This window comes from Clinocottus analis, unplaced genomic scaffold (genome assembly GCF_023055335.1).
Source record: "Clinocottus analis isolate CAN_PGR_092001 unplaced genomic scaffold, fCliAna1.0.p SCAF_17, whole genome shotgun sequence".
Lineage (NCBI taxonomy): Eukaryota > Metazoa > Chordata > Actinopteri > Perciformes > Cottidae > Clinocottus > Clinocottus analis.
Genome location: NW_027175898.1, coordinates 11,135,941 through 11,149,131, shown reverse-complemented (window position 1 = coordinate 11,149,131; position 13,191 = coordinate 11,135,941). Strand labels below are relative to the sequence as shown.

Here is a 13,191-nt window from a genome sequence, read left to right as displayed (position 1 = left end):
CAGACGGCACCACGCTGAACTCCATCTCACCTTGTAAACAACTCCCTTCACAAGGAAAGTGAAGCCTGCGTTTCCTTACTGTACATTCTTCACTGTTCCGACAAAAAAAACAAAAGCTCAGAGTACCAGGTGCTTTCTCCAAAGAATAGAAAACATAACAGGACATGACTGTAAAATGCAAAATCTTAGGAAATTCCAAACCATGTCGTTATATGCTCCTGCCACTGTAAAAAAAACTGTAAAAAAAAACAGTTAAAAAAAGGGCAAAGTTCACAATTACATGTTAACAGTCACTGACAATGTCTTTCCATATTCTCCAAAGAATCTCCTTTTCACATGGCTGCCTCTTAATTGATTGACATGATCATTATCAAGTTACGGATGACCTCCATGGAGTGACGTGCAGTTGTGACAGTAATGCCATCGGATTTTTTTTTTCTTCGTTCCTCATAATTTCTCAGAAAATCCATAGCTCCCGTATTCCGAGGCACCGTATGGCCCCGCTCATCGGCACGTTCATGTGTTTAATTAAAGGACCAAAGTTAATCGTAATGTGAGAATCTCTCCCCTCTCATGGCCTGACAACCTCAAAGGTTAATGTGTCATCCGTGGGCCCCATGCGGAGCAATGGATGGGAGACAAGAGGAAAGGGTGAGAGGACGTGTAGGAAGGACGTGGCATCCCATCCTGGGTTCATCTTAATCCCAGCTGTGACTCTCCTCCGGGCCGCGATAGTCCAGCACGACGGGGGAGAGACAGAGGGCCACAGCGGAGGGAGGGCAGAGGAGTGTGGAGGGAGAGAGTGAACAGGCCCTTATTCTCTTCCCAGGGGATCTGTGGACTTAATTAGTGTGAGAATATCTAATCTCAACATCCTCTCATCTTAACCCTGCCACAAAGGTAATAAGGCAGGAGGAGAAGAAAAAAAAAAAAAAAGCATTAAAATTCAATCCCATTTAAATATCCTCTTTAATTAGTCATGCCTTTTAACAAATTTTAATAATTGGCTTCAAATTGCTGAGGGGATGCCACATTTTTTAATACGTTCATTAACTCCCCTGCTCTTAAATAATATATGATACTTGATATGATATTTACGAGGAGGGCACGATGGAAATCCGTGAAGACAGGAGTGAGTGATGAAATGATACAAAGACGGCATTAACGTGGAGGCATTTCGCCCAAGACCACTTAGCACTTGTATGAGTGTTTTCTTAATTGATGTCCCTGACTGACTTCAGGTTCCTGAAACCGTTTGGAAATGAAGATAGCTGGAATAAACTTGCACTTGTACAGTACATGCTTCGAGGAGTCTTTGAGGAGCCACTGGTGTGAGCCTTCAGCGATCCAACACCACTCATTTACATGATCTTCACATCTCTGTCTCCTCTGAACCTGTTTTACAACTTGACCTAAACCCAATTACCTAACCTCATTATGCCACATTAAACCCAAATAAGCCCACTAGAAGCTGCCATTAGTCTGCCACCAGAGACAGCAAGACTGCACTTTGGAGAGAAAGGAGCTTCCCTAAGAGAGACTGAGAGAAATAGCTCTCCTTTAAAAAGGCTTTTTACCTCATATTATCCTATAAAACTCCAATTAAATTCAGTGAACTTTAAAACCAGGGAGCCCAGTAATGAGGGAGAGCATTTTTCAAAAACCTTGTTGGCATTTAAGGGCCTTGAAATTAGCCAGGAATAAAAAGTTTACTAGTAAACCAAGAGCCATTTAGGGTTTCAAGTTAGTTTTTATATCACCAATATGAAAAACTGATGTTAAAAACTTTATGTTGAAAATATTATGAGGCACAATAGTAGTTAATCCTATTGCAGAGCTCACACAATAACAAGTGGAATCTGGAAAATCCTTTGATTCTGCTTAGAAATTCTCTTTTTGAAGTCAATTCTTGGACCAAAAGTCAAAGCTTTCAGATAAAAAAAAAACATTCTCCTTCTGAACTCAATAGAAAACGCTGCTCTCACTACTCTTAAATAAGTCAATGGCAATTATTTCCAGGGCACACTTTTGCACTAATTCTTTTTAACGATCATGATTGGCCTCTACCACCTTGAGGAGGTTGATTCATGTAAACCTACAGCAGTGAGTTGCCTATTTAATTGAAACTGCCTGTGATTTTGCTTACTGACCCTAATGCTAAATTAAAAGCCGGGAGATTCTAGATACTGTTTGAGCTGAGCTGAGCGCAAGGCTGTCTTCAGATCGTGCGAGCTGACAGCTCGGCTTTAATCCCTGCCTTCAGAGAGAAAAGGCAGAGAAAATTGGATTCATGATGTGTAACATTTTAGCCTTTAAATGGATGAAATAAGCATCTCCTCCCTCGCAGGTGAGCTGCATCAGCCTTTAAACAACGCTCTCAAAGACCCCCGCCAAAACAATAGCTGTTCACTATCCCCTAATCTTTGCAAGAGAGAGAAATGAAGAACAGAGAGGAAGAAAGAAGGAGGGGGAGGCGGCACCGTACAAAGAATGATAAGATTAAGGTTATATGTGAAATTTGTCAGGCTCTTATCTGAAGTTCAGCTTCTGTGAGCAGAATAATAGGCAGCATGAATTGTGTAGCGATCGCATCAAGATGAAATCCTTTCAGTTTAACAAATCAAAAAGGAGAAACTGGGAGTACTTACAATCATACAGAACTTAACCCGCACATAATTAACCTGTGCAAATGAGTAGATTCTATTTTTAGTTTCAGGAATCCTTAAAGAACAGGGAAGAAAAGAAAAGAAGAAACAATTGCTTCCCAACATATTTGAACTAATTGGTCGAACTGGTGGAGAACATCAATTTGCGTGAACTGGCGAGTAAAGATCACAGCCACAGTGGCGAACAGGACACGATAGTCAAAAGGTTATCCAGGTACTTAAAGCTGAGGGAGGCATCTTTGAAGTAACCAGTAAGCGTAGGCAGGCAGGCAGGTGGGTTAGTAGGTAGGTAGGTAGGTAGGTAGGTAGGTAGGTAGGTCAAGCAAAGTAATTTTTAAAGAGAAAATGCAATACATTGCCTCGTATAATATTTCTCAGTAGTCAACCCTCAAAATCTGGTTTATCAAAAATATTAAAGCTAACATATTTAGTTTTTAGACAACAAGGATGTCACCTTGGCCTTATATAGTAAAGCATAGTGTTTTGCACATTTTATAAAACAAACAAACATGATTTGCAACTGTAAATTACTTCAAAAAAGTGTAATATAGATTTTTTTCATCATTTTTAAAAATCTTTATGATCTGACTTAGTAGAAAGTTAGTGAACTCAACCCCTAAGCAAGAGGCTAAACATGTAACACCCATCGAACTAATAACCTAAAATAAGAAACTGCAAGTCTATTGTTCACTGCACCAGACATAAAACCTCCTAAAAATGTATCGGATGTGGCAGAACATCATCAACAGGTAACAGGGATTGATGGACTGAAATAAAAGTGTTAATTTGGCCTGTGTCACAGGACAGCACATCTTAATTCCATCTAGTCTTTTTACAAGGGCGACTAATACACGGTCTGATCATCATGCTCTTGTAAAAATGATTCTGCATGGTATCCTTTCCTTCAAAACGAATTGACATATATTGATGCCTTGGCACTCAAACATTCCTAAACATACGATAGGTGATTGAAAAAACAGATTGTAATTGGCATTGTTTTAAAGTCATCGTTAGTTAACCGAAATCTAAATTGCCAATCCACTGCTTTCAAAGTCTTTGAAGATGAATCGTCTTTTAAGTAAATATTAAATTATATTCAATGTCTTTCAGGGGATGAAAGCACATTTCTGACATGAATTACCTTCTTCATAGCACAAAGGCTACGTTCGTGTGAAGGGTAAAAGATCACGCAGTGATAAAAGGTTTTCCGGCAGATAGACCTTGATTTCACACAATGCAATTATCTGTGGAGCTGAGGACCAATTAACTACTGAACCTGTGCCCTCATATACACCTGCACTAATCAATCAATTAATGAATTACATGAATATTTAATACGAGCTTTTGGAATGGCCAATTACCACGGTTAGCTCAAGAGAGATTGCATTATAAAGAGACAGTTTCCAAACAAAAATATGCATTCCCCTTTGAGAGAAATGCTTTTTTTGCTAATTAGAAGCCGTTTCTGACATTCATAGGCTTAGACTCAGATAGTTGAACTTACTTCACTACATGCAATTTGGCATCTTCAAAGACTAAAATCCTCTTTTTCTCTTTTATGATTTTAGGCTGCCATCAGCACGCAAATGAACACTTCTGGAGAATTCACTTAGAGGATCATCCTGCATTTGGACAGCTGTCTTTTCTCTGCAGGGATTTGTCATCAAGGAATATATCCTTCCTTAAGAAAGAAAGTATTTTTTTCTCCCTTTTTCTCCATTCACTGCTAATTTCAACCTGTCTTTCTGAGTGCCTAATGAAGGAATATTAATCTTGATTGACTGCTCACTATTCAGGGCCCACCAAAACCCATTTCAAACTACTAAAAAAATATCATAAGCCGTTTTGGACGTCAGTTCAGACGCAGACTTAACCTATGCCCTGAGAGAGTTTTTTTTTTTCTCCTCATGAGGTCTGTACCAGTAGTAAATCCTTCTAAATCTCTTTCTCTTGCTCACACACACACACACACACACGCGCACACGCACACACACACCAAAGGCCACCAGGTACGCCCTTTGTCACCCAATCTCCCCTAAACAGCACACCTCACTGCTCAGACCTGCTCCCACCAAAGCTGCAATTATGTGAGTGCAGCCTGAAATGCCTTGGGCGCTTGCACCCCTATTCAATTCTCTCCTTTCTAATTACCACTGCCTCGGGACAGGTGAGGAGTCAGGGGGCGATAAGATCTTTCCTTTTTACCTGTAGCCAAAACACACACGCACACATACTCACACAAACACCTACAGTGGGAGGCCCAGATACACACTCAAAGGCACCCGGGGTGATTTTCCTTTCTAATTATAATCTTCCAAAAAATGTTGAGAATTTGCTTTTAGACAAAGTTGTGTTTAGAGTTGAAGGCTTGGCGGAGGTAGCTGGGTTACAAGGTGACTGAGGTCTTATGGGTGTGGTTTCCCTCAACATGTGTGTTATGGTAGAAGGGTAATTTGGGCTTTTGATTGATCAATTAATATAAAATGCAGACAGATCCTATTGCATTGTGTCTGGTAAACAATAATTATCCCTTTGAATCGCACAAAAAAACATGGATTCTGACATCATCTCTCCTCTAACGGGCATCTGACAAATCATATTATTCATTACCAAAAAGTCCATTATCATGAGGCCATTAAAGATGAGAAGTAAAATTAAGTACCAATGATAAATGGCTTTACAAGTGCATTCCATGAGAGGTTACTCGAGCAGCGTTGAAAGACATGCAGAATATCTTGAACGCTCTGCTCAGCTATCCGGGTCATCAGTCAGCCGCGGACCCCTTTTTCGACTGATTGCTACCAAAGGTGACAACAAGCACTTAACAGCACGTAAACAGTGTCTACATGATGATCTATCGCCGTGAGTAGTTTGAGAGTAAAAAGAACCATTTGTAGCTATAATCATCATTTATCACTGGCAGCGTCTAAAGGGATCCGGCTGCACTGTCAAGTAGATACAGGTAGGATTCCTAACGTCATGTACCAGAGAAAAGAAAAAGAAAACTTTTCTTTAACTCCCGTTATTCAGTAATCTGATATTCCTGTCCTGCGGCTCCAAAACAGGCAGGTAGAGAGCAGGTGATACCACATTAACCTCTTCCCTCAGTGCTGAAGCGGTTGAAAAAAACGTAAATGAGAGATTTTAATCTTCGCCTCACGGACCATGTATTCCGAGCAATGCATAAGCAGAGAATGCCGTGTTTCTCTCACACAATGGGGCGATGCGTCGCTTATTGACAGCTTGCATTAATGTGAGGGGCAATCACCTGTGATTATTTCTCAACTGCCAACCCTCCCTCCCCGCTCCCTTCCCCCTCCCAGCCAACACCACTGCGCACTTCCCTCACGCCTCCTCCCTTTGTGCTTCTTATCTTTTCATATTGTTCTCTGCTTCAATGCCTCCGCCGCTGGCACAAGTCTTAACACAGCTGCTAAGCCACAGATTAATGATTAGGGCATTACTCTGCTTGTCTCTCTTTTTCTCTCTGGTTACACCTCCCTCTCTCCTCCTCCTATCACTCACTTATCCAAATTCTGTCCCTTCTATCTCTGAGCGAAACACCACTTAACCAACATGGCACTTTCAGAGAAAGTAAAAAGAGAGTTAAAAAAGAAAAAGAACAAAAAAAAACCTGCCGGAGACACAAAAGAGTGAGACACAAACTCACCGAGGGCGGCGACTTTGATGAGGACAGCATGGAGGTCAGATGATATCATCTCGGAGAGCAGGGACTCTTGATCTCGGCGCCACAGGTAAGCCAGGGGCTGCAAACCTAGACGCAAACATCTGGGGAACAGGTGAAAGGGGAAAGAGAGAGAGAGAGAGCATCAAGTTGTGGACAGTGAAAGAAATGCATGGACTTTAATATTGAGTATTTGCCAAGTCAGAACAACTTCAAAGACAACTGCGACGGGCACTTTCTCTATTTGCGGGAAGGCTGCCACCATGACGGGCCCACACGGCATGCTGCCACATGCCACCACTGCCATTGACTTTATTCAAAGACAAAACAAAAGACATCATCTTAAGCTGTGGCTCGCCTGTTGCATAAACTGCAAGTAACCACAGCAAGTAACTGGACTCAAAAAGTCTGCACACAAACGTCTACTTCTCAAGAAATGCGTGAGATGTTTATGTGTATGCATCTTGCATCTAAAAGGGGAAACAACAGCTGACTGACAGCAGGATTTGTTTATAAGAAGATACAACAGCTTTGGTGCTGCAACTTGTCCAGTCTGTGTAAGTTTAGAACAAGAGAGAACAAAAAGAGACGACGTAGGGCAAAGAAACACCAAGAGGAAGAATGAAACAAAAGCAAGAATAAGAAAGGGGATATGTGTCACAAGGACACTATCTCATCTTTTTGTGAATAACTGTTGTGTTGTTTTTTTTTTATATATTCACAAAATCACATAACTATGAAACTATTCGTTGCGTTCCTTCTCTTGAAACCATTGCTCCATAAAAACAGAGCCGCACCATAAAAACCAAAGCTGTCTAAATAAAATGGCATAAACAAAACTCAGCGTGTATGTGTTTAAACAAAATCAGTCCAAGTTTGGAACACACGGTGACTACAGAGGATGTGATCTTTTCCTCCTTGTGCGTCATACAAGTTCAGAGGCCTGAGCGCAGCGTGTGTGCGTGCACTTAAGTGAGCAAATGTGTTCCGTGTCGTGAATGTGCGTTTGTGTTTGACTTACACATTTTCCACACGGATCCTCTGGTAATCGGAGAGGATGGCCCCTACAGACACCGCCTCGACACCCTCCTTTTCCTGTGGTGGTGGTGGTGGTGGGAGAGAGGGCGAGGGGGGGAGGGGAGGGGAATGGATGGAGGAAAGTTAACCGCAAAGATTTCTCGCCTCTTCCATTATACGGCATGTGCAACGTGCATTGTAACGGCAATATGATGTCACTGTCCCACGGGGCCCAAAACTCCTTGCTCAACCTGCAGTGGTTTCCAAAAGTGGTATCTGAACAAAACCACGCAAACACATGTAAACACACACACACACACATACACACGGAGTGAAAGAGACAAAGAAAGCAGATTCCTGACGGCTCTTCCCTTTCATCGGACCGCAATCCTGTGGGGATGTTTACACTCTGGTCGTATCAAGGCCTTTATGGTCCAGCCCATATCCCCTGGAGGGTTGCGTACATGGCCCTGTGAGCGAACGTGTGTGTTTATGCGTCCATGTGGGTGTGTGACGAGAGGCAGCGGCAACAACCGAAGGCAGTTCCTGGACCTTATCAGCAGTCTAGTGTGAGCGGAAGATGAGTGCGTCTGGCCTCTGCACACAGCCCAGCTGGAAGACACAACCGCAGTGACAACTTGAAGTATCAGCGAAGCATTGTGTCTGTGAGTGGCATGTATCTTTAATATTGCTGAGGGCTAATCTAATTGCTTTTCATATCATATTCATATTTCAGAAACAGGGAGACAACTATGCACTCGAGACATACTGACGCAGCACTGAGAAGAATTCAATCTCCTCTCACCAACGCATGCTTGATCCGCAGTGACACGTGCAAATAAAAACACACATAAGTGCAAAGCGGGCGGTGCACGCGTGTACACATGCATGTACACACGCATGTACATACAGAGACATACTTGCACAACCCCCTTCCCTACCTCCGTGCCCCTCTCCTCCTGCAACACACCTGAAGATTCATTAGAACATTACACGGGCTGTAATTAGAATGAGAGGCAAGGGTAGAAGCAGTGGAGGGATGCACAAGTCTCCAGTAAATTACCTTGTAGCCATTATCAATTTCCCTGGCTACTGGTCCTTAAGATAACCCCCCCACCCCTCCTTCTCCCTGTGGTCCCTTCCTGCAATTTTTCTCTGCCTGATAAACATGCTGATTAAAGCGAACAGCGTGTAAACCTTTGATACTTTCCTAAATGAAATCCATGCCCTGCCTGGGGCCCGACGCTGCGCTGCAACGCACTGTGCCTCACCCACACACACACACACATACACGCACACACACAGCTGTAGGCGTGCCAGCTAATCAGATAAAGGATGTGTTATGTGTGCGTGGCTGTTATGTGGTGTTTACAGTGCAGCAGAGGATGTGAAGTATAAAGCTGAAGTTAAACACATACAGACAAATACACAACCCAAATTTAACTCTTTGACCTCAAGTTAAACACCAACGAGATCTTAAGATCTCTGGATTCAGAACTCAAGTTTTAATATCTCTGTGTGTCCAACACCGGAATATACATTACAGTCAATTCCACCGGCCAGTGACAGTAATTAAGTCAGACCGATAACATTTCAGCCCAGCACAGAGCAAAGCGGGCTGCAGGCAGTGTCATGTAATTCTAGGTAAGCCTCAGGGCCAGCACTCTATTCTAATACAATGATAACCTTTTCCCTAAATACAACTGTCACTTCCTAAAGAGGCATATTAGGAGGTAAAGAGTGGGATAAGGAGAGACAGAGGGAAAGAGAAGTGTTGAAGGAGTGTGCTACATCAACACCAATTTGGTGTCTTGGATATAAACTTGGCAGTACCAGACTTGGCCTGACAGAGTAACAGAGCATCAGAGCAACAGCAAACAACATCCTCGTCTTGTGTTTCTGTCTTTTTTTCTCCCTCGGCCCCTCGGCTTCTCTCTGGAGGCAGACTGTTGTTGGTACTCGGGCCTCTGAAGTTTGACTCGGCCAATTAAATGGCTTCTTCTTTCACTGGCTCTCATTACATTACACCATGCAGCCTTAAAATACCCAACGCAGGACACATTTCTCCCACATCCTCTTGTTTTCAATGGAAACTCCAGTTAAAAGAACTTTTGGCAAATAGTTTTGGAAAATAATTCTTTTTGGATGTGGTCATTATAGCTATCACCAGGAGACGAAGGAGATGAAGGGGCAGCGAATGCTGGTCTGGACGATATTTTAGAAATTCTAGACATACTTTCTCATCTTCAGTGGAAAAGGTGGGATAACTTAATGCGGAAAAAGTGGTATATGTAAGTATAAATCTGAATTGATGGATATTATGGGAATTCTTTCATGTGTATTCATGATGCCATAAAAAATACAAACTTTGATTTTATCGTAACTGAAAAATTTATCAAAATGGTTTATAGTGGGGATACATGACAAAGAGACAAGGTAGCTCATGAAGCACAGTATAATAATAAATAATAATAAAATCTTTATGAGAGCTATCTGGATAAACGATGTTTTGACTACATTAGAGGTGGGATCCGAGGAAGAAGCTAACATAATGATAAATCAAGGCAGAGGTCACCAGGACTCCTGTGACCCGCAAGCCGCTTTTCTTTTCTTCATGACTGTTGGCACAAGATCCAGAGAAAAAGCTCCCTGCGTGCCCCGATGCCATGTCACTTTGCTTTTTTCAACATTAATGACCCCCGCTCATTAAAGGAAACTTCACCTGATCCAGGACCTGAGGCCCTGCATTAACTCACGCCCAGAGTGGGACTAATTCTGGTGTGGCGTTGTGCAACAGTGCAACCCCGTAGCAGCCCCGTCAGAGGCAGACTAAACAAAGGCCTGGCCTGGCTTCCCCTGTCCTCTCCAGCAGGCAGAAAAGCTATTAATGAGGATCTATGGCCCAGAGCAATGGAAGCCCTCAGTCCCCCCAGCCATGTCCATCAGGGTACTTAGCCCCATGCAGTCATTAACTTCTGTTACTAATTGTCAAATTCATTAAACTAATCCTTCCCCCACATCCGGATGTCTCCCGTGGAAATGGATGGAGAGGACTGAGTTATTAAGATGTCAGCTGTGGGGAAGATTAAGGCCAGCAGACATGCTCCACAAAGAAACGATACGGCCATTAAACTCTATATCAAGGTAGTGTGTGTGATATACTTTGTAATTATATATACATTCATCTTAGTAAGGGAGTAAAAGAGTGGTTCAAATGTATTCACAGTCACAGACATGCCTTCAGTCAAGATATGCATCTGCCCTAAAGATACATACACGACGATCATAAAGCACAGAATTTGGCTTGCGAATGTGGCTATTTCATCAGCTCTAAGCTTAAAAGGTACTTGTGCATTCCAAATATTCAGACCGGGTAGTATTCAACGTTCAAAACCATTAACAGCCAACCAAGGCAATTAGAAAGCCATAAATTATTAACAATTCAATATTCATATTCATATAGAACACATCAGAACCCTCATTAGCTCTCTCTCAATGGCTGTCACAATGAGGTCTTAATTATACACCCTAACAATACAAAGCTCCATTTTGCAAAATGGTGGGTTTCCAAAATGCCTGCTTCAGCCTGTTCTGACAACTAGGAAGTCAGCGTTGGCAGATCTCGGTATTTACAGACACGAGGCCACATATTTCCGATGCAAAATACTCTTTTTATTGAGTCCAAAGTTGTTGACATGTACTTTCTATTATATCACTGCCTCATGTATGTGATATGCTTCTGTGTGATGGCAGGAAGGCGGCGAAGAAGACAAAGTGGAGAAATTAATTAAAGTGGTTTGAATGACAGTTTGCTCAAGGGCACCGGGGCACCATCACAAGCTTTTCATTGTGGGTGTTGCACTGTCACGTCAACACCCCACAGCCTTGTATCCCTCCCCCTCCAATACTCCTTTTCCTCTCCATCCCTCTCTTTCAGGATCCATCAAGTAAGTGACTGGACGCGACATGGTTTTAATGTTCTCTCCATTAGATCAGCTCTGGGCCTGTTGTAATGTAATGGGATTGTTCTCCCCTGTTCCCCGACACGGTGAGAACATGGAGAGGGGGTTAGACCTTGTTGTAGGAGCTCAAGTAGATGCGGTACAGGGGATCGGGCCAGCGAGGGTCAAGCGATTGTGTTTAATGTAATGCGGACATTGTCCTGGGGCGTGTTGGGCTGTCCTGACAACTCAGACATGCCAAACTGACAGGAAGCTTAGTGTGAGCTTAGTAGGAGGAGACACTGGTTATTTGTTTTAAATCAGCTTCCTCATCAACATTCTGCACGGTTACTCTCCAAGGTGACTCCCGGAGTTGGTGAAGGAGTGATAGGAAGTGGCAGAGGTGAGCACAAGGTGCAGGATACAATTTGGACCAATTATAATGTTATAAGTTACACCCAATGCTTTCAAGATTATATGCTGGTTATATATACTGAGGCTCAAACACGATGTACCATGTCTGATCCGTCACAATAAAGCAACAAATGGACATGCAAGCTTAGCAAATGTCTTTGTAAAACAAACATCGGCCAAAACCTTGTTCTAAAAGGCTTTCAGAGACATTCCCTTTGGTAAATTGGTGGGGCTGTCTGTTTGAAGCAGCTGTTGAAAGACGGGCTCTTTCTTTGTGCTCGTGGATGGGCTAAGATGACTCACCACGTGTCAGTCCTCAACCATACAGAGTGGTGGAATAAGAAAAACAAACTGCACACAAAGCCAGCTGCTCACAAACCGAAATACCCCGACTGGTTCCTGAGATTATGCAGGTCAGAGCTGCAAGACGGGGAGAGAGGAAGCAGAATAGGAAAAGTATTATCCGCCGTTGAGGCCACGATGCAGGTGTGACAAGCCAACAGAGGATATGGCATGAGACACTGTCTCATCAACACGATGACTTAGGGACCCTTATCAGTCCACAGCAATGTGACAAGTGGAAAAAAAAAGGGGGAAAATTGAATTCATGGAGCTAGCAGTGCAGCTCTTTGTGGCCGAGTTTGTATTTGCACAATTCCCAGCCTAAAGTTTTTACACACACACACACACAGACACAGACACACACACACGCACGCACACACGCGCACACACTCACACACTCTTTAGTCTTGGGCAGTGATTCATTTACAATGACAGAGCTGTTTTCAGCGATACAGCCTGAGCATAAATATGCCATGCCGCACAGCTGGAAAATGTAGAAATTCATCAGGGTTAAAAAGTAGAGAGATTAACGTTTCACGAGTTTCCTCTCAGATATATATGGTTACGTAAACACAGGCCCAGCCAGTCGTCAGGCAGGGAGGTAGAGGGACTTGGCCAAAGCAAGCACAAAGGCCTAGTTTCAGCAGGCCAAGGACAAGGAGGCTTTCCATATCTACACGAATGGAAAACTAAATGTTGGGAAGCAGGGGGGAGACATAAGGTTGTTTATCGATGTACTGTATGTTCATGAATACTTGCAATTCAAGCAAACACATTTAGTAGATACTGGCACTTTTTAAATGCAATATTCTATTGGTGGCATCTACATTTAACACGTTTTGCCTCTATAGGATTTTTTTTAATGAAGACAAGAAATCATGTACCTTCCTCCAAACATTCAAGGTCTCACCATTAAAAGGATAAGTTGTTCCAATTAATACGGTTTTGCAACAGTTTACTACAGGGCATACATACAAAGTCATAATCCTAGCTCTGTCATTGCAACATTCCCCACTTGGCTGAGGTAAGAGTGTTTGAGCTTCTGAGACAGGAAGCTGATTCCAGAAAGCAAGTAGGACAGAATCAAAGAAGGAGTCTCATGCCACTGAGAGGTAAACTATGTCAG

General features: G+C 42.8%; 1 protein-coding gene across 2 annotated transcripts in view; it reads right to left on the bottom strand.

The window, feature by feature from the left end:
• dph6 (diphthamine biosynthesis 6) overlaps window positions 1-13,191 on the bottom strand; it is a 55,748-nt gene that overhangs the window by 33,865 nt on the left and 8,692 nt on the right. For both annotated transcript variants that reach the window (XM_068581182.1, XM_068581184.1), the window contains exons 4-5: window positions 7,373-7,446; window positions 6,337-6,455 (exon numbers count right to left, since the gene is read on the bottom strand). In XM_068581182.1, the coding sequence (XP_068437283.1) occupies window positions 6,337-6,455; window positions 7,373-7,446 (193 nt within the window). The remainder of the gene's footprint in view (window positions 1-6,336; window positions 6,456-7,372; window positions 7,447-13,191) is intronic.